The 20,270-nt window shown below is 35.1% G+C and overlaps 1 protein-coding gene across 1 annotated transcript in view; it reads right to left on the bottom strand.

The window, feature by feature from the left end:
* Window positions 1-19,250, bottom strand: part of LOC138713002 (uncharacterized) — a 376,251-nt gene extending 357,001 nt beyond the window's left edge. Inside the window, exon 1 of the mRNA XM_069844684.1 lies at window positions 19,142-19,250. Within this exon, the coding sequence (XP_069700785.1) occupies window positions 19,142-19,250 (109 nt within the window). The remainder of the gene's footprint in view (window positions 1-19,141) is intronic.
* Between the last annotated feature and the right edge of the window lie 1,020 nt (window positions 19,251-20,270).

Below are 20,270 nucleotides of genomic sequence, written 5' to 3'. Positions count from 1 at the left end.
TTAGATATTTTTCGTCGGAGACACTGGGTTTCCTATCTCAAATTGCTTGTTTACAATCTCTCTTTAACCAGATAAATTTCTTCGGTTGAATTCTAAAACTCCAGATATATCTGAACGAAATAATTGAGAGATGGGAAGAAACCACTGGAATAAAAATAAACCGAAACATTTAAACCAATGTTTTTTGCAGATGATCTAAATCAGAGTGATCTAAGTAACATGTGAGATGTTCTGAGATATTTAACTTTGAAAGTCCGGACGTAGTTAACTTTTTGTCCAATAACAGTTGTTACCTGATTCCTGTGCCATATCTCAAACGCAGTTACGAGGTTTTATAAGTACACTAAGCCAACGATATGGAAGTAGGTGATGGAACCCATGTACTAGGTGACCATTTTGTATGTGGAACGTAAACATCGGAGCTGCAATCTTATATTGTTACTCTGTGTGAGTAAATAAGACATAGCCCATGACTTAAGAGAGCAATCGTACTGCACCGGCAATGTAGCAGCGGTGCGCTCTATATTACTACAAGCGACTGTCATTCCAAAAACATAATGGTCGGGTAATATATCACTCCTTCCCTCAGTAGATACAACATTCAGTATACCAGTGTATTTTTCTCATTTTTCGTAATTTTGTTACTTAGATCACTGTGGTTCTAAAGGCCTCAATTAGCAACATACAAACCGAATACACTAATAGAAGAATTTTTCTAAAGGGAAATGAAAGCTCCAACAAGGAGTAAAATAACAATAAACAACATAATTACTGAACAAACTGAAGAAGCTGACTTATTTATCTAGGATGCCTAACGTCCCATGAAAATGAAAGAATATATTTAACAAAATGTATACTTTTTGAGAATAAGAGAAATTATTATTAATAATAATTAATACACAACAAAAACTCACTAATACGTTATCTACATCTACGTTATTCATCTTTATACGCTACATTTTTAAGATAACGACCTTTATCCACTAAAATTTGTCTCAGTTAAATATTTTCACATTTCTACGTAACACTAGTGACCTGTGCAGCAAATGCTGCAAACTTAGTTCATTAGACGTTCAAATAAACATTTTTCAGATTTATTTTCAATGAAGAATACCAGACATTCTGAAAGTTATTTGCTTCCATAATAATGAAAAATACTCTCTCTCGAGCCAATACTGAAGAGAACCACGCATATGAATATCTACACACACCGCCATTAAATATATGAAAAAGACCCAACCCCACTTGATTAATAACTATAAAAATATTTGATTTTTAATAATATTATTATCTTACGTAAGTTTTATAGCTTTCAGCAACAGATACTATATATACTTATATAGCCGCCACTCAGTAAAATATAGAAATCAAAATCTAATTTAAGTTATACTCTACATCTACTTATATATCCCCAAAACGTTTCAATTTCATATCATCAGTATAGCATTAATATGTATAATTAATGAAAAATAGTCACATCACGGCATTAACTACAATAATATTTCATTTCTAGTAGTAATAATGTCATCAAATCACCTCAAGTTTTGTACTTTTTAATATCCAATACACAGCTATACCCAGAAAATTACACACCGCAGAATCGAACCTGTAAATTATTTTTAGTAAGTTATGTTTTTAATAACAAATTTAATTTAAGCTCTAAATATGTCAGCATTCTTGCAGATCATGGCCTTCGTGTAATATTGTTTACTGTAGTGTGTGTTTTGTTTTATTCTGAAATGCAACACGGCCGACTTGATGCTCGCTTCGCTTCTCCTGAATGCAATTAGGTAGTTCTCAAAACTGGCGACAGATGGATTTTTGGAAAATAGGAAAATTATTAGGAAAATTGACATTTCCCTGAAAACTACTATTTTTCCGAAAAACTTAGGGTTCCAAGCTTCAAAATGAGGGGCCATTTATTAAAACCCGTTCAGCCGTTTTCCCGTAATTTCCATTACCAGTTCAAAAAAAAAAAATATATATATATTTTTTTTTTCAGTCACCACATGCGAAATTCACTTATTTATACGATTTTTTTGTTTGTTTTGAAAGGGAAAGGATTTTAGTATAACATTCTTGTAGATTTTCCCGTCTGTTTGAAACGACACGTGTGTCACATTTTTTTTTTCACTTATTTTGAACTGACACCTTTGATTCAATTGTTTATCGCGGTACTGCACCACAACGCAGAAGATAAGAAGTTATCAATCATTCCGACTAGAAAATTTCGAAGCGTAGCTCGAGCCTACAAAGGTAATGAACACGGAACACGTGTCTTGTCTTCCTTCCTGCTGGATCTTTTTCTCATACTGATTTTATCGACGACTTTTTAATGGGCTTATATGGCAACGTATAGTCGTAAGATACAATCGCTTTCTTATTGGAGAGAAGAAACATGTGTGCCTAGCAACCTACAAATAAAAAGATAAGGAAATCATTAAGTCTCCGTGAAAATTACGAATGTCAGATGAAGTCGAGAATAACCGTAATGAAATAAGAGGAACATTGTTCAGCGGCTGGAACTTCCATATTCCACAATTACAACAATAATAAAGATTGAAAAGGAACTAAGGAAAAATATATTAAAGGCTGGATCTAGTCATGAAGATGCAGAAAAAATGTGCAGAAGCGACTTTCGCTCTTCTAAAAAATTGTCTCATAATCTAGTTATCTCAACACTGCGTAAAAACATTCCCATCGACGGAAAGTTATTACAAGGGAAAGCATTGGAATTTGCTTAGTAATGATTTTGTTGCTCCAAGTCAGTCTGAGGCTAAGGAAGCCCTTGAAATCAAACAAAGATGTCTCCCTTTTTAAGATCTTATTGATGAAGTTTTCCAGAGATAAGTACTTATATCCGATTAATGTATGACTATGCAGGAAATTTGAAAACGCAAACTAAAATTAACTATTTTTTCAAAGCAGTATCAAATAGGTTTTTCAACTTGAATAGAAACTCATAAAATCTAAGGTGACACAAATGTATATATTTTTCAGTTATGTTACTACTGCTCTCTAGAGTGGTATGATAATTAAAGAAATTTCAGTTCCAATTGGACATTTTAAATTTTTACTTGCACGTTTTCTCATCTGAGCATTATTCTTACCATTTTCCTTAAAAACGTACGAGATTTCATTATAGGCGTACTTAAACTCACAAAATATTAAAGAGCAGTAAAATAAAAGTTTATGAAATATTGGTTCTTCCAATATTATGGCAGAGAAATCCAAGAATGAATAAAGAATAAGAACATTTTAAATGAAAATTATGAGAACAACTGCACAGTATATACTTACAAGGGAAGTACCCCAGCTCGAACGGCTAAAACAGAGTGTAAATGCTTTTAAAATACAGAGCTGTGCTTGTTCTACCACCCATCAAGGTTATTTATCTGTAAAACTCCGCAGTCGTGTGCAATCAATGATTGAAGAATAACGAATCTAATGACTAGAGAAGCACAAATCGCTGAAGAAACAACACCGTGTAACAGACAGCTATGACAAGGAGATCCACAAAATACATAAATGAGGTATTATGTGCCAATAAGCTATACGACATTTGCTTTAAATAATATACGAGTATAGGGTATTTCAAAAGTCAGTTCAAACATTAAACCGCTATAAATATTATAATATGAGATAGGGAAAAAACAAGAACATCACAGTGTTGGACAAACAACGGGGTTTACAAAACATTGGGAAGATGTTCGCCGTTCTCTTGTTCAACGTACAGCTTTCTTTCTGCGACACCATGTACAGCATTTTACAGATAATGTCTTGGAATATTGGCAATTTCTTGCGAGATGGCATCTTTCAGTTGCAGTAGGGTTGTTGGATATAACCCCACAACCAAAAGTCGGCCGAATTGAAATCTGGAGATCGCGGAGGTCACATTTTTGGAAAGTGCCTATTGATAACTTTGGTCGGAATATTTATAATATTTATAGCGATTTAATAACTGAACTGACTTTTTAAATATCCTATATATTAACATATGCAGTGCGTACCTGTCCATATATCCCTAACTAAAAGATGCTGTGTTGTGGTACGTTCTTCCCTTATTCGTCACAGAGTGCAAATCTGGAGTTTCAATGAAGTGATTAAAACACAACGGAATGGAACAGTATGCAAACTTGACAAGGGCAACATGTGAACATGCTACATCATCTTCGGTGTATCCGCATTGCAATGGTTCAATATCACAAGCCACATGATTGCATTTTGCGCGTCACATAATCCAAAATTACCTTACAATTGGATTTCAAACGAATGCAGCTGTAACTGTTCATTAGTTTCCTGTAAGAATTGTAACCGCGAATAATATAATCATAAATATTTTCCAATGTTAGATCATCAAGACACTGTAGCACAGTAGGTCGTGGTATTTTTGAGAGTCAAGGTAAGTATTCACTTTGACTTGCAGTTCCTTTATTTGCTGGAGAGGACGTTTCAGAACTGTTGAAACTCTCATACCCTGTGCCGTTTCTTCTCCGCCATCAGACTCACAATCACTATTCCTATCCAATATGTCGGTATCTACTTCTGATAATTCCCGGTAGTATGTTTGCATTATAATATCACGTAACATGCATGCAAACGGCTCATCCTCACTCCAATTTCATCCTCATTATCCGGTATGTAAGTTCGACGTACCTTTTCGCGCAGCAGGTAAACAATGTTCACCGGATTAATTGACTTCACCCTACTCATGTTTGCCGTTAGTACGTGCACTTCACTATTGAACATCACAATGGTCTCGCTCGTACTCTCTGTACAGCTACGACGTAGTGAGGCTAGTACTCTTAACTTTCAGATGGCGATAGCGGCCGCACACGTAGTTTTACAGATGAATGGTATTGATAGCTATTCGAACAGGTACAACATTATATTTTAAACGCGTTTCCAGTCGGTTTTAGCCGTTCGAGCTGTGGTACTTCCCTTGTTAGATTGTAAGAGAAAAAAAAGGAATTCAAAATGAATCGAAAGTCAGGCAGTTTTAGACAAAAATTCAGGAATACAAAAGTACTTAATTGAAGGGCTTGCAGCAAAAGTAGGCAGCTCCAGTTTTACTAAATGTTGGTAAATGAATACAACAATTGCTCAAAAATTTTCTGCTGAACTTCAATTAAAAATTTTGTTCCCTTAAATATTGTTCATGTATTAACATTCAGCACTACTGACAAGAAAACATATAGTTTTAACAAAGAAGAACAAATTTTTAGCTGTTTGGCTGCCTTCTTTATGAACCAAACGATGTGTAAATCTTGTCTTGTTTTGTTTTTCGTTTCTAAACTCGCCATGTTTAAAATTATATAGATACCGTAATCTATATGTAGTCTACATTTACTCAGCAGCCCGAAGATTGGTTGGAACTTCATAAGTGACAAAGGTATCACTTATGAGGCAACTAATCCAGGAGATAATGGGATATGGTGGCCAATTCCTATTCATTCCACTGTACAGATCGCTGACTAGTAATACAGTTCACTAGTCATACATCGTACTAGATATGAACAACGATCGAGAAAGCAAGACTAACAGCGCCCGTAAAGCCGAAAACCCGCACGAAAATTTCTATACGTCGCGTCGTTGACGTAAAGACTAGTTGTGTGTGTTTCGAGATGCCGAGATTGATCACACTCGAAGTCCCGAACGTCAAACAGCCTTGAATCGCCAAAATTGTTTATACCTGACTGGACTTTGATCTACTTTGGCAACTGTTATATATGTATAAACAATCAAGTAGCCTATTTAAAACATCATCTCTACGTTTCAGTGTATAATAATCCGTTCCCCAATCTTTATTTAATTTATTTAATTACTAGGCCCTTAGTAAAAGGCTATGAATTTTCTTTTCATATGTTTGAGATCAAGTGTGCAATCTCAAGTAAAAATTTATTAACGTTATGTTTTATGTTTCTTAGAAATACAAATTTATTTGAAAACTAGCCGTACCCGTGCGCTGCGCTGCACCTGTTAGAAATAAATATAAAGTAATTACATAATTAAAATAGGACGTTTGATCCAGGGAACATTCGTGTTTGATAGAAGGATAAAACGTTTAATATGTTACTTAATTTAAATTGTACTTAAATAATTTCAATGCGGTCATTTTGGTCCAGAGAGCACTCATTTGTTGCAATGACAATTCCTTTAACATATTTCTTAATTGTTATTACATGCAACCATAGTTTAATGAAGACTGACATATCATTTAGTTTTAATGTGTATACTTCATATTACTTGCTATATGTTTCCATTAAATTATCGTAATAACTTAATTTTAACCCTTGTTTTCTACGTCTTCAGTAAATGGCGCTTGGCCCACCATGGTTCTGAACCCTTCAAATAACTTAAATAGTGATACAGCATAAACAGTGATATGTAATTATATTTATTTATTTCGAAAATGTAAGAATTCACGATCTCCTATGTACCATTGCCATGGAATGAATAAATGTGTTTTTCCTTCCGACTCAAAAATTTTATATTTTGCACATAGGAGTTACTGCAGGAAAAACAACGCTATAATCTGAGGCGGTGGTGAAAATGTATTGTATTGTTATTTTAAAAGTCTTATAATATTCTTAAATTTCACTCAGAAGTTATTGTAATAACATTATATAATTATGTCCATCTAGAGAAATTACACTTTCCAAAGGTGAAATAATAATTAAACAATTAATTAGCTTTCGATATTACTTCATACAAACACAGAAACATTCTCTGTAGGCTGTTTATTAGCTTTCGATTGTTGTTGTCCAAGGCCTCTTATAGACGAAGTCATTTGTTTTTATTTCAATACAGCGCCTTAGATGGCGTTATTGTAATTTTAAAACTCATTTATCTCATTAAATATCAGTCCTATAAAAATTTTGTATAGAATAAAACTTATCGGAAATCATTTTAAAAGAAACAATATTTTTCATGAAAATTAATAATAAGGGAGATATTTCGATTTATTTAATTCAGGCCCCCTTATAACCGCCCTTTTAAATAAAATATTTTGAATGCCGTATAGCCTAAAATCTAAGTTACAACGAACTTAATTTATATTCCAATTTTCATATAAATCGGTTCAGCCATTATCGCGTAAAAGGTAACAAACATCCAGACAGACAAGACAGACAGACAAACAAAAATTCCAAAGAAGCGATTTTCGGTTTCAGGATGGTTAATTATAGGCCTACATGTTAACACCAATTATTTTTGGAAAATCGAAAATTACCAGAAATATTTTGGCTACAGATTTATTATTAGTATAGATTGTTTTTTTTATTCATATAACCATAGGTAATATATAACAGAACCAGAACATTTTGATAACTAAGATACTGTTCTGTTTTGTCTTCTTGTCTCATTTAAACATTTATAACGTTATTTATTTCAATGATGTATGTTATTCAACGTTACGAAATCTTTCCATGCCGACCAAATGCTAATTCAAGAATGATTTGCGAGACTCGAAGCGCACGAGAATGACAAGACGAGACTCGAAAAACAAATGCAACGAACACAGCGAGCGAGAGCGGCAGTTAGTTTTGTTCATCTCTAGTTCGTACCGTACTGCACTCTGTCCTGTCAAAGTAAATTCTGTGAAGCTATAACCGTAATTATAAATAGACAATTGCAATCATTACATTTTTAGTGCTAAGTAATTACATATTACGAGAGTTTTGCTATTATATTTATGAACATGTATTTTAAATTTTTCTATTGCTTAAAAACCCAGGCTTTAATTAGAAACATTTGGAAGAAAATAACAGAATTTTAAAACAAACGGCAATGTATTGAAAATGGAATATATTTTCGACGTGAATCAATAGTACTAAATAGTAATGATATCGACTTATCGACTGTATTGTTGGCCGCTTCTATAAAATTTTGTAGTGCAATAGAAATAATGAGCATGTTTCCCAGAATACTCTTAATTCGTAATGCAATTAGTATGGAAGGAGAAAAGAAAAGCTATGACGTAAGTAGCAGTAAATATCTTCCGTATAATGAATTCTATCAACAGACACTAATGAGCTCTTTTGCCTTGACGAAATAGGAAGCAAAACGTGCATATTAGTGAGAAGGGGCAAGAAGGACCGAGGCGGAAGCGTTTTAAATGATTCTCATTTTCTAGACAAACTTTTGTTTTTATATCTAAAAGAGAGACTCTATTGAATATTTATATTATTCTTTTCTTCAGAGAAAAGCTTAATATAATTTGGGTTGAAAGAGAAATGTGGAAAAGAAAAAAATTAAGGAAAGACACAGGCTGGGCCACAAGTCAGCTTACTGAATATTGCACCAATACTTTTTAATTATGAGGAAATAAAATAAAACTGCAAGTTTTGTTCAAATCCTCCAGCATTGTTTTGCAATACGCCTATATACCTGACATCTTTCAATAAGAGTCTTGCATGTTTCATAATTATTTGTTCTATTACAAACGAAAGACCGTCAATATGTCTAGATTTCCTAGAGAATATTAGATCTTTTATAAATCTACAATGGAAAATAACAGAAAGTTAAATCATAATATGAAGAGAAGGCTATCTGTACTTCGATGACCAATCTACTTCTTAAAACTAGCACCCAATATCTGGCACTGATTTCGAAATATTGGGAAACATTATCTTGTTATCATTGCTTCACTGTTGAACGTATGATACCTACTTAAGGTGCATCTACACGGTTCAACTTTTCTTTCAACTTTACGCATTCAAGCAATGCATGCAAGAGTGAACGAAACGCATTCAATTGAGCATGCCTTTTTCCACTGAAGATGATAGCGCATGCAGCAATTGAAAGCTACCCATCGCCGGTGGGTATCTTGTGCGTTATTTCATTCAATAACAGCATGTAGCGAACAGCTGACTGTGTTAGGTGGCCGTCTATAAAATGAAAATGGTACGATTATTTTTATTGAAGATTATCTCAAATACGAGTGCCTATGGAGTGTTCAACCACAATTTTGAGAGTGAAGTACTCCAAAGTATTGGACTGATATTTAATACTGATTAATTAATATACAACGTAGTGAAGATGAGTTCAACAAGGTGCACCATGTGGACACAAAATCTGCGTGTATTTTGATTGAACGTATGTTTTCAGCTTGGTTCTTTCAATATTCTTCCCAGATTGCATGAGTACGCGCATGAAAAATTGAAGTGTAAATGCAGCTTTAGGCGAGAGTGGGTGAGACTATTGGAATTGTATAGTTTGGAGGAAAGTTTTTCTATAGTTTCAATTATGAAAATAGGTCTCACCGTTACAGTTACAGTTCATGGAAGGGCGAAAGTGCTTTCGAGCGAAGATATTTATGTATTAGAGACTACATTAATGTGAACATTTTATAATGTGAGTGTAGATTAGCAGAAACATGATATAGTGTCCAAACATTGTTTCAAGAATAAAGAACATTTGAAACTAAAAGGGAAAAGTGTGGCTCTAAATCAACGCGCGTTAATTGAAGGGTTATTTGGGCGTCATAAAAAAGACAAACCAAGGAAAGCAGAGTTTATGATGTATACGATGAAAATTATCAAATATCCCAATGGAAAAGTTAAACGATTTAGCAGTTAAAGCTTGGTTTCAGAAATATATCACAGAAGAGTTTCTTTTTCTGAATGTAATATTATATTTTTTAATTTACATTTTAATTAGGCAAAAATACAATTAGATACAATCTTACTAAAATATTCAGTTCATACATCCTCACACAAATTAATTGCAGACATTTAATACTTATATGCGGCACTTTCCAATCAAACATGATTTCAGTAATACGACAAAAATGATTTTTAAAACTCGCTTTAGAATCGGGAGATATGTCTACAGCCAATCGTTTCGCATAAGAAAATGTCTCTTGATGTACTGAAGAAATAGTTGAGAATACAAGAAATTCTTTAGTTTAAGTAAAAACAAGATTTGACTGTACTCCTAACTTGAGACGGAGCCACAGATTCGCCACATCATTGCTTATTTCCATCCTAGTTAACACAAAAGATGACTCATTTCAGCAACAAACATATTTTAGATTGTGCATCTTTGGACTCAGGAAACAGAAGAACTTTTTCAGAAGCTATTCTCGAAACTTTAGAGACCTATTGCATCGATTATGGTAATGTCAGATACATTGCTACGAATTCTGCCTTTTATATGTGGCTATTACACTTTTACTACGTCATACTACTTTTAACCAATAAAAGGTATGGAAGGACGTATTTCAACCAATTATGGCTGTTTATCGCTACAATTTTATCACTTCCCTAGCATTTTTTTTGCCAACATTTCAAAATGAAAATTCTTTACGGCACTATAAAACATGCTTTGCAATCGTCATTTGTTTCCCACATAAATAGTCAACTGAAAATGACGGCTCCGCTCAAACGTTTTGATGAAGCTAACATTAGTGAAACAGAATTTTAGTAAGTCAATTAATACCTATTTTATTATATTGGAGTACTTTATCTCTTATAATCTTTATATATACTTTCTTCTGTTTTTGTCATCTCCTTACCATTTGTTTGTACGCCAACATTTCTGCAAATTCTGTGATGTTTGGGTAAAGGGAGATAAGGCATAAAAATGATTTCGGAGATAAATGAAAATTAAACTTGGAACCCTCATTACAAATAATTTTCTACACAAATAAAACACATCGGCTGCTAGTAGACTATTCTTTGATTTTTGCACACCCACTTGTATAATTTAACTTGTGTGTTCATCTGGGGAACAAAATTCCACCTGGACAAAAAAATGACTTATACCCCTTTACCCGAACACCACAGAATTCTTCTCGGTACTATAAAACATGCTTTGCGACTGTTATTTGTTTACCACATAGATAGTCAACTGAAAATGGCGGCTCCGTTCAAACGTTTTCGTGAAGCTAACATTAGTGATATAGAAGTTCAGTAAGTCAATTAATATTTTATTGTATTAGAGTACTTTATTTCTTCTAATATTTACAGTAGAACTTGGTTATAACGACCTCGTTTTGTGCGAAACCTCGCCTATAACGTCAAATATTCTGTGGTCCCAAATAATTCCCCGTAAGACATAAGCTTTTCTTACCTTGCTTAATACGACAAACGTATATGCGTCTACCTCGCATATAACGTCATTTTCAACCTCAGTTTGGAATAAGATTTTCTAAGAACCAAAGTATTTTAAGAAATAGTTACTTACTTACGTACTTATAAATGGCTTTTAAGGAACCCGGAGGTTCATTGCCGCCCTCACATAAGCCCGCCATCGGTCCCGATCCTGTTCAAGATTAATCTAGTCTCTATCATCATATCCCATCATAAATGCACGCATTTTAACGCAATATGGCCACTAAAATAAAAGTTTTAACGTTGGAAGAAAAAGTTAAAGCGATTCATTAAGTTGAGAATGGAATTAAAAAAGCTGATGTGTGTCGTGAGTTTGGCCTAGTTAATTCCAAACGATTTGGGAGAGCAAGGATGAAATTGTTGCATTTGAACAAAATTGATCAAGCTAGGGGGGGAGCAATTAAATTGCAACTGAAATAATGAATATAGAACGTAATTTAGAAAATGTGTATTGGGCAAGTATGAGACAACAGAGTAAAATGACTGATTACTTCACTCCAAAGTAGACTAAAGAAGCTTGATGAGTACTGAACAAACTGTTTTAATACAAAATACTGAATTTATAAATTGTATATGCATTTTATTACTAGCCGTACCCGTGCGCTCAGCTGCACCTGTTAGAAATAAATATAAAGTAATTACATAATTAAAATAGGACGTTTGATCCAGGAAAAATTCGCGTTTGATAGAAGGATAAATCGTTTAATATATTACTTAATTTAAATTGTATTTAAATAATTAAAATGCAATCAATTTGCTCCAGAGAGCATTCATTTGGTGCAATGACAATTCCTTTAACATGTTTCCTATTGGTTATTACATGAAACCATAGTTTAATAAAGACTGACTCATCATTTAGTTTTAATGTGTAAACTTTATATTACTTGCTATATATTTCCATTGAATTATGGTAATAACTTAATTTTAACCATTGTTTTCTACGTCTTCAGTAAATGGCGCTTGGTCCACTATGGTTCTGAACCCTTCAAATAACATAATAGTGATACAGTATATATAGTGGTATGTAATTATATTTCTTTCTTTCTAAAATGTAAGAATTCACGATCTCCTATGTATCATTGCTATGGAATGAATAAATGTGTTTTTTTTTCCTACTCAAAAATTTTATATTTTGCACATAGGAGTTACTGCAGGAACAACAACGTTATAATCTGAGGCGGAAGTGAAAATGTATTGTATTGTTATTTTAAAAATCTTGTATATCCTTAAATATCAGTCCTATCAAAATTTTTCATGGAATAAAACTTACCGGAAATCATTTTTAAAGAAACTTTTGTTATGCAACATTTTTCACAAAAAGCAATAATAAGAGAGATATTTCGATTTATTTAATACAGGCCCCCTTATAAGCCCCCTTTTAAATAACGTATTTTGAATGCCATATAGCCTAAAATCTAAGTTACAACGAACTTAATTTATATTCCAATTTTCATCGAAATCCGTTCGGCCATTACCGCGTGAAAAGGTAACAAACATCCAGACAGACAGATATACAAACAAAAATTTCAAAAAAGCGATTTTCGGTTTCAGGATGGTTAATTATACATGTTAACACCAATTATTTTTGGAAAATCGAAAATTACCAGAATAATTTTAGCTACAGATTTATTATTAGTATAGATGTTCATGATAGGCTTAAAAGTGAATACATAAATCTAAAATAAGTCTAATTAAGTTTGTTATTTTCCATTTTCCGCCTTACTAGACTCATAATATGAATCTCGGTTACTACAACACTCGTTTATAACGACGTAATTTTTAAGGTCCCTTGGATGTCGTTATAACCAAGTTGTACTGTATATACTTTCTTCTAATCGTGTAATAGTCAATTAAATCCCACTCGAGTTTTGATTTTCTCTAGATAAATCAAAACCTCTAGTGAGATTACTGTTGATAAAATGTTTCGGTTTATTGATGTATGATCAACTGGATGTAGTTGTGGATATTATGATTGCGGCCGCGGCTGTGAAGGTGGTGGTGATGGTCTGTAGTGGCTGTAGCAACATTTATAATGACGACAGTTGTGGTATTGATGGTGGCGATTGTGTTATTTGTGATTGGTTAAAGTTATTAAAATTCCAATTTATGTCGTGCAATGGTCTGTATAATTCCTTTGTTAATATGAACTGAAATGCGACTTGTTTACTGAAAATATTTTTTGTTAAAGGATACAATGTTTACTTTCGCTTTTAGATTTCCGCAACGGAACGTATCTCTTAAAGTAGCGAGACTGACTACCTCACCTTGTTACTTTCATTATAGTCTGTTTGTATTGTATGTACTACAGAGAAGCACAAACGAATAATCCACCTCGTGTTTTCTTTTGTAGCAGCTGATTCAACATTCTGCTTTCAGTTCGCACTCTTTCTTGTACTGTAGTATGATTGGGAATAAACAAACTCTCTAATGCTATTCCTAACGAACCTGTTTTCTTTCTAGTTTGTTTTCGTAAGAACTCTTCTCGCTCAAATGACAAAATTCAGTGGAACGTGCTATCGTAACAAGCAGGAACGCTTTGCGAAGGTGACATCAGTAGACCATCTTCTGCACCGTTGGTTTCAGTTAGATGGCTGCAGATAACTATGGAATTTGATCAATTATATTAAACGTCAGTTACGCCACGTTACAGATAGCAATCGCTATATGTCAAGGGCGACTCATATCATAGGGGCAGATGATACCAAGGCTGCGGCGATGGATAGTGAATATAGGCCTACTGTTTAACTGAATGCTAGTGTTACCAACTGGACGGAAATTCCGTAAAAACTGACGGAATTTCAACGTAACGGAAGGCAAAAGAATGGATTTGACGGGTGACAGATTTTACGACGGAAATTACGATTTACATCGGTTTTTGACTTTTTTAGCTGCTGTAATTTTTTATTGTTTAATTTTTGGGGGAATGTGTCTCAATGAAACGTACAGCAGAGTCTGTATAGGTCAATTTCTGTCAGATGCGTTTCCAATTCACTGTGGACTAAAGCAAGGAGATGCACTATCACCTTTACTTTTTAACTTTGCTCTAGAGTATGCCATTAGAAAGTGCAGGATAACAGAGAAGGTTTGGAATTGAACGGGTTACATCAGCTGCTTGTCTATGCGGATGACGTGAATATATTAGGAGAAAATCCACGAACGATTAGGGAAAACACGGGAATTTTACTTGAAGCAAGTAAAGAGATAGGTTTGGAAGTAAATCCCGAAAAGACAAAGTATATGATTATGTCTCGTGACGAGAATATTGTACGAAATGGAAATATAAAAATTGGAAATTTATCTTTTGAAGAGGTGGAAAAATTCAAATACCTGGGAGCAATGATACTCGGGAGGAAATTAAACACAGATTAAATGTGGGAAATGCCTGTTATTATTCGGTTGAGAAGCTTTTATCATCCAGTCTGCTGTCAAAAAATCTGAAAGTTAGAATTTATAAAACAGTTATATTACGGTTGTTCTTTATGTTGTGAAACTTGGACTCTCACTTTGAGAGAGGAACATAGGTTAAGGGTGTCTGAGAATAAGGTGCTTAGGAAAATATTTGGGGCTAAGAGGGATGAAGTTACAGGAGAATGGAGAAAGTTACACAACACAGAACTGCACGAATTGTATTCTTCACTTGACATAATTGGGAACATTAAATCCAGACGTTTGAGATGGGCAGGGCATGCAGCACGTATGGGCGAATCCAGAAATGCATATAGAGTGTTAGTTGGGAGGCCTGAGGGAAAAAGACCTTTGGGGTGGTCGAAACGTAGATGGGAAGATAATATTAAAATGGATTTGAGGGAGGTGGGATATGATGATAGAGACTGGATTAATCTTGCTCAGGATAGGGACCGATGGCGGGCTTATGTGAGGGCAACAATGAACCTCCGGGTTCCTTAAAAATCAGTAAGTAGTAGTAGTAGTAGTAGTAGTAGTAGTAGTAGTAGCAGCAGCAGCAGCAGCAGTAATTTTTGGGGGAACGCAGACCAACCCAGCACATAAACTGCAAAACTAGAGAGAGATGATGTGGACGAATTATTATTATTATTATTATTATTATTATTATTATTATTATTATTATTATTTCAATCGAGATTGGTAAGTAAGCTGTGTTAAAATTTGCTTTTTATTTGCATATAGATTTGTGTGGGCTTTTTTTATTTTGACGGATTCTGACGGATTTTCAGGTGTTAGACTGACGTGGATACAATAAATTGATGTGTAGGCAACACTGCTGAATGCTTCTGACACATAGTACCGAATATTAGAATGTTGAAACCACTTTCGTTATTCTTGCCGAAGGACTTCGGTTCCGTGAGAGGACTTTTCAGTGCAGTAATTCTATCACAAACAGCGTATTCCGAATCTCACCGGTCCGGTGGGATCAATGACGTCACGTTGCAACGAAAATAAGGAACAAAACTGCTGGAAGAATCGATGCTGTCATGGCGACCGTGTAAGTGGTTATCTGTGCTACGCTAGCAAAATTTTGCTAAATTTTCGTACTGCCATCTCCTTCAAAGAAAAGAGATCACAAACAACTTATTTCTTGAACCGGTAGTAATAACTGGTCCGTTGACATGTTCGCTCATAAGCCATTAACATATTGTTTTTACGTTGTGCTCATTACAAACAATACAGCAGAACACACCGCCATGACACAACAGTGCACGATGTCATTCTTCTGCTAATTCCCGCCCTATACAAGAACCAATCAGATTCACTGATGGCGGCTGATGGAGACTGCCACCACCTCTGCATATTGATGGCACCGCTGCGACACCGGTGGAGCATCAGTGACGTCATCGGTGGAATTCGGAACACCGTGATGCCATCGGATTGCTCACCGATGAGATTCGGAATACGCTCAAAGCTGCACCGGTTGCTTTGTCCCGACATTCATTTTGGTTGCTGCGCTTAACATTAGTTCAGAGGTTATTGGCTTAAAACCCGGTCCAGAAAAGTGAAATTTTAAGACCCATAAAAATATTTGGCATGACTGCCTTTGGAAATAAAAAGAAATAATGTCACCAAAATGGCACAAATATTCCATTTTACATTTTTCGCGTTTTGAAACACTTCATTCCCTTTAACATATCGCGAATTATGTTAATTTTGCTCCACGAGATAACGAATGATCTACAATTTCTTTTAAAATTTACATTTTTAAACGTTTCAAAGCTTCTTTTGTTGCCTAATATTTTTTGTAAAAAAAAAGAAGTAAAATAAAATAAAATTTTCTACTTGCGCCTTTCAAAGTCGTGTATGACTGCTGAATGATAGAAGAACAAAGTTTAACAGCACTTCAAATTTTTTCTGGTGTCGATATTCTTGGAAATCTTCGTATAACTAGGAAAGAAAAAAACCCGAAGGTCCCGATTCGTAGCTTTAAGACATGCTAAAGAAACAAGGCTCCCGGGTAAAATAACACGTTTCCTTGCCCACATTTCACGATTCGCGTATAGATTCTCTGCAAGCTCGATGAGTTTAAAGTTCTGTAACGCAAAGGTAGCCCCAAGCGTTTTATTTCTCAGCAGTGCAGATGTAGGACGGCTGATGTTTTCATCTAATTTTCTTGCTCTAACTATTCCAAACTACGATACAGGAAAGTTATAAAACTACTTCCATGTAGCTGAAGTCTAACACAGGATTTAAAGCACGCCTAAAAGTAGCATCTAAATCACCATGTAGTAGAATACAGTAACCTAAGTGAACTTCATATGAACATAGCTCCACAAGAAGTGCCAAGACCGAACGAGTTGGTTCAGACGTTTGAGACTCGCATTCGGAAGGTCCCGGGTTCAAACCCCGTGATCGGCCATTCCGATTGGGGTTTTTCATGGTTTCCCTCAATCACAAAGGCACATGTCGTATTAGGAATGTACATACCATGATTCATCATCGACTCAATAACCAATATCATAAATATTAATCAAAATCTAAAATCTGTTACATGAATACAAGCCATCTACAACACACAACAGAAACAGGAACTCAACAATAGTAACAACAGCCTACTGGTATACCCATAGGTTCTGAACACGCGATATGACCACAGGTGTTGAAGCGTATAAATAAATTTAAAAAAAGGCGTACCAAATGAGTACCGTACTTGTAATTGGTATAATGCTAAGAACTGCAATAAAATTAGTAATAATATTTAATAATAAATAATATTATTAGGTTTATTATTATTATTATTATTATTATTATTATTACTGCTGCACACATTGTATTCTTCACATAATTAGGAACATTAAATCCAGAAGTTTGAGATGGGAAGGGTTTGTAGCACGTAATGGGCTAATGCAGAAATGCATATAGAGTGTTAGTTGGGAGGCCGGAGGGAAAAAGACTTTTGAGGAGGCCGAGACGTAGATGGGAAGATAATATTAAAATGGATTTGAGAGAGGTGGAAAATGATGATAAAGACTGGATTAATCTTGCTCAGGATAGGGACCAATGGCGGGCTTATGTGAGGACGGCAATGAACCTCCGGGTTCCTTAAAAGCCAGTCAGTAAGTAAGTAAGTATTATTATTATTATTATTATTATTATTATTATTATTATTATTATTACCACCACTAACAGCCTGTCTGAAATCCTCTCTTTAAAATGATACATTATTGATGATATCACATGAGTTGTTATTTAGTCAACTGTCCGAAGACAGGTATGAATCTCATAAGTAACACCAATAAGGCATCACTCATGAGGAAACTAGGCCAGGAGATAATGGGGTAGGGTGGCCAGTTCCTTTCCCCCTCCAATATATGCATCGCCGACTAGCTACATATTACACTAATCAGACTTCAGGTGTATACAAACAATTATTCTTCTTCTGACACATATCGTCAAGTGAGCTGTACTGCCTGATAATAGATGTATATATCAGCCAGAACCTCAATCAGAGGTAATCACATGAGTGTGTTATAGTAAATTAATAGACAATATGTTTCGAGCTCTTGCCTTGAGGGTCACACTGAAATTTTCTGCAAATTGATAACTTACGTACCGGTATAGCAATATACTGTACTACTGTATATTGTTTTATGCTGTTTACAAATCCGAAAATATTCCATTGTTAACTGCTAGATAGTTTTGAATGAACAGTGTATCAAATTAATGCATTTAAGTCCACAAAACTTTGGGCTATGATTTTTTTATCATTTCATATTGTCATTGACTCCAAAAGAATGCCAGTCACTATTTTCAAGAGGACGACCTGCTACAGGGACAAATGACAGAAATATCGATGCGGTGCGTCAAATGGTTAAAGAAAGAAATCAAATCACATACCGGTACGCTGAGAATCGGGCATCTTTGGTGGTAGGTTAAAAGATATCTTCCATAATCATCTTTCTGTGAGGAAGCTGTGTGCTCGGTGGATTCCACATTATTTGACACAAGCTGAGAAACTAACACGTGTTGATTGGTGCAATGAGATGCTTAAAATATTCAATCTGGGGAGCGGTCAAATTCTGTTTTTGACATCATAATAGGTGATGAAACATGTATTTACTGTCATGAACCAGAAAATAAACGTCAATCTGTACAATGGACCTTCCTAGACGAAGATGAGCTGACAAAAGTCAAGAGACCTAAGCACTGGCAAGATGATGGTATCGTTCTGTTTTTTTACATGCGTTTTTTTGGAAAAGTAAATGCAAGAATGGTAACAACCAAAACGAAAGAAGGAATAAAACATAATGCAAGAAAAGAATATAATGAAAGGGAAACGGGGAATCCAATTTCTTGGATCCCTTAGCTAGAGCACTGGCACTACAGAGTTTTCCTCTTTCCCCTATCACTACATTCGCTGACGATGGAACCGACATGCAACTCCGAATCGTTGGATGTGTCTATATCTAGGACACAGTGCAAATACCCATAAACTTCGCACCACATAGCGATCATCGAAAAAATCTCAAATCATATTTTGTCAGTGAATAAATTAATATTAGAGGAGAAAAATTCGCTCCGGCGCCGGGGATCGAACCCGGGTCCTTGGTTCTACGTACCAAGCTCTCTCACCACTGAGCCACGCCGAAGTCCAAACCACAGCACAGGATCGAATACCCCTCCTCCTCCAGTGTTTTTCCCTTTGTGGCCTGACTCCAAGCAGGGCATGTATGTTGACATTTTATTTTAATTAAACTGCCATTATAATAATCTTTACATAGTGAATAAATTAGTTACGAAAAGGAACATCGTACTGGACTGTTCTATTAAATGAAAACTAATTATGCAACTTTTCATCCTTTAAGAAATAGAACAATGCGACTTGTCTCTGAACTAATCAGTTCCCATCAAGAGTGAGAACGAGCTGAACGATGCGTCAAATTCTGGACTATGCTACTCCTGCTACTGCTGATAGTGATGGTGGTTGTGATGGTGATGGTGATGTTGGTGATGATAACCGTTACAGTGAAGTGCTGAATGTTATTTAATTATGAGCAGCTCTTTAAATGCTGGAACCGCCCTGTTATTTATGTAACCTAACAGATAACTAGTCACAAAGTTGAACATAGCAGCTGTCGCTGATAGGACGGCATCATCTCTGTCAGCAGGGGCTGTCAGCATAAGATAATTATGTAATTACATCGAATTTTCACCCTAAGCTAACATAGCGCCACCCACAGTGATTGATGACGTCTAATCAAACGTAACAGCTAGTAGCCATAACCCGTTATTATGTTTGACGTGTTGTTAACACGTCTTCATTCGCAATACTGGGTCGTGCGTGATGATGTACCACTTCCTATGTGTTACCACCTCTACAAGGGATTCAGCTCCACCCCATCATGTGTCACTAGTATCATTCTTTTCAGAAAAACTCTACGGAACTCATTCATCTGACGAGGACAGCACATTGTTATTGTCTATTGCTGCGAATATCAATGCCACAGCGCCGACTATGCTGGCTAGATACCGACGTTGGCATTTTGCGCGTTATAAGCAGGCAGTGCATTTTCGTTCCCGAACAAGTTATCGGTTAGTATATCCTGGAGTGTTAGAGTTGAATCTCTGACCCTAAATGCTCACGTCAGGACGCTACGAAAGGTATAACCTAGTTCGGTACATAATAATAATAATAATAATAATAATAATAATAATAATAATAAAGCATGACAATTGTAAGTGGGATTG

This window comes from Periplaneta americana, chromosome 14 (assembly GCF_040183065.1).
Source record: "Periplaneta americana isolate PAMFEO1 chromosome 14, P.americana_PAMFEO1_priV1, whole genome shotgun sequence".
NCBI lineage: Eukaryota > Metazoa > Arthropoda > Insecta > Blattodea > Blattidae > Periplaneta > Periplaneta americana.
This window is presented reverse-complemented; position numbering and strand designations above follow the sequence as displayed.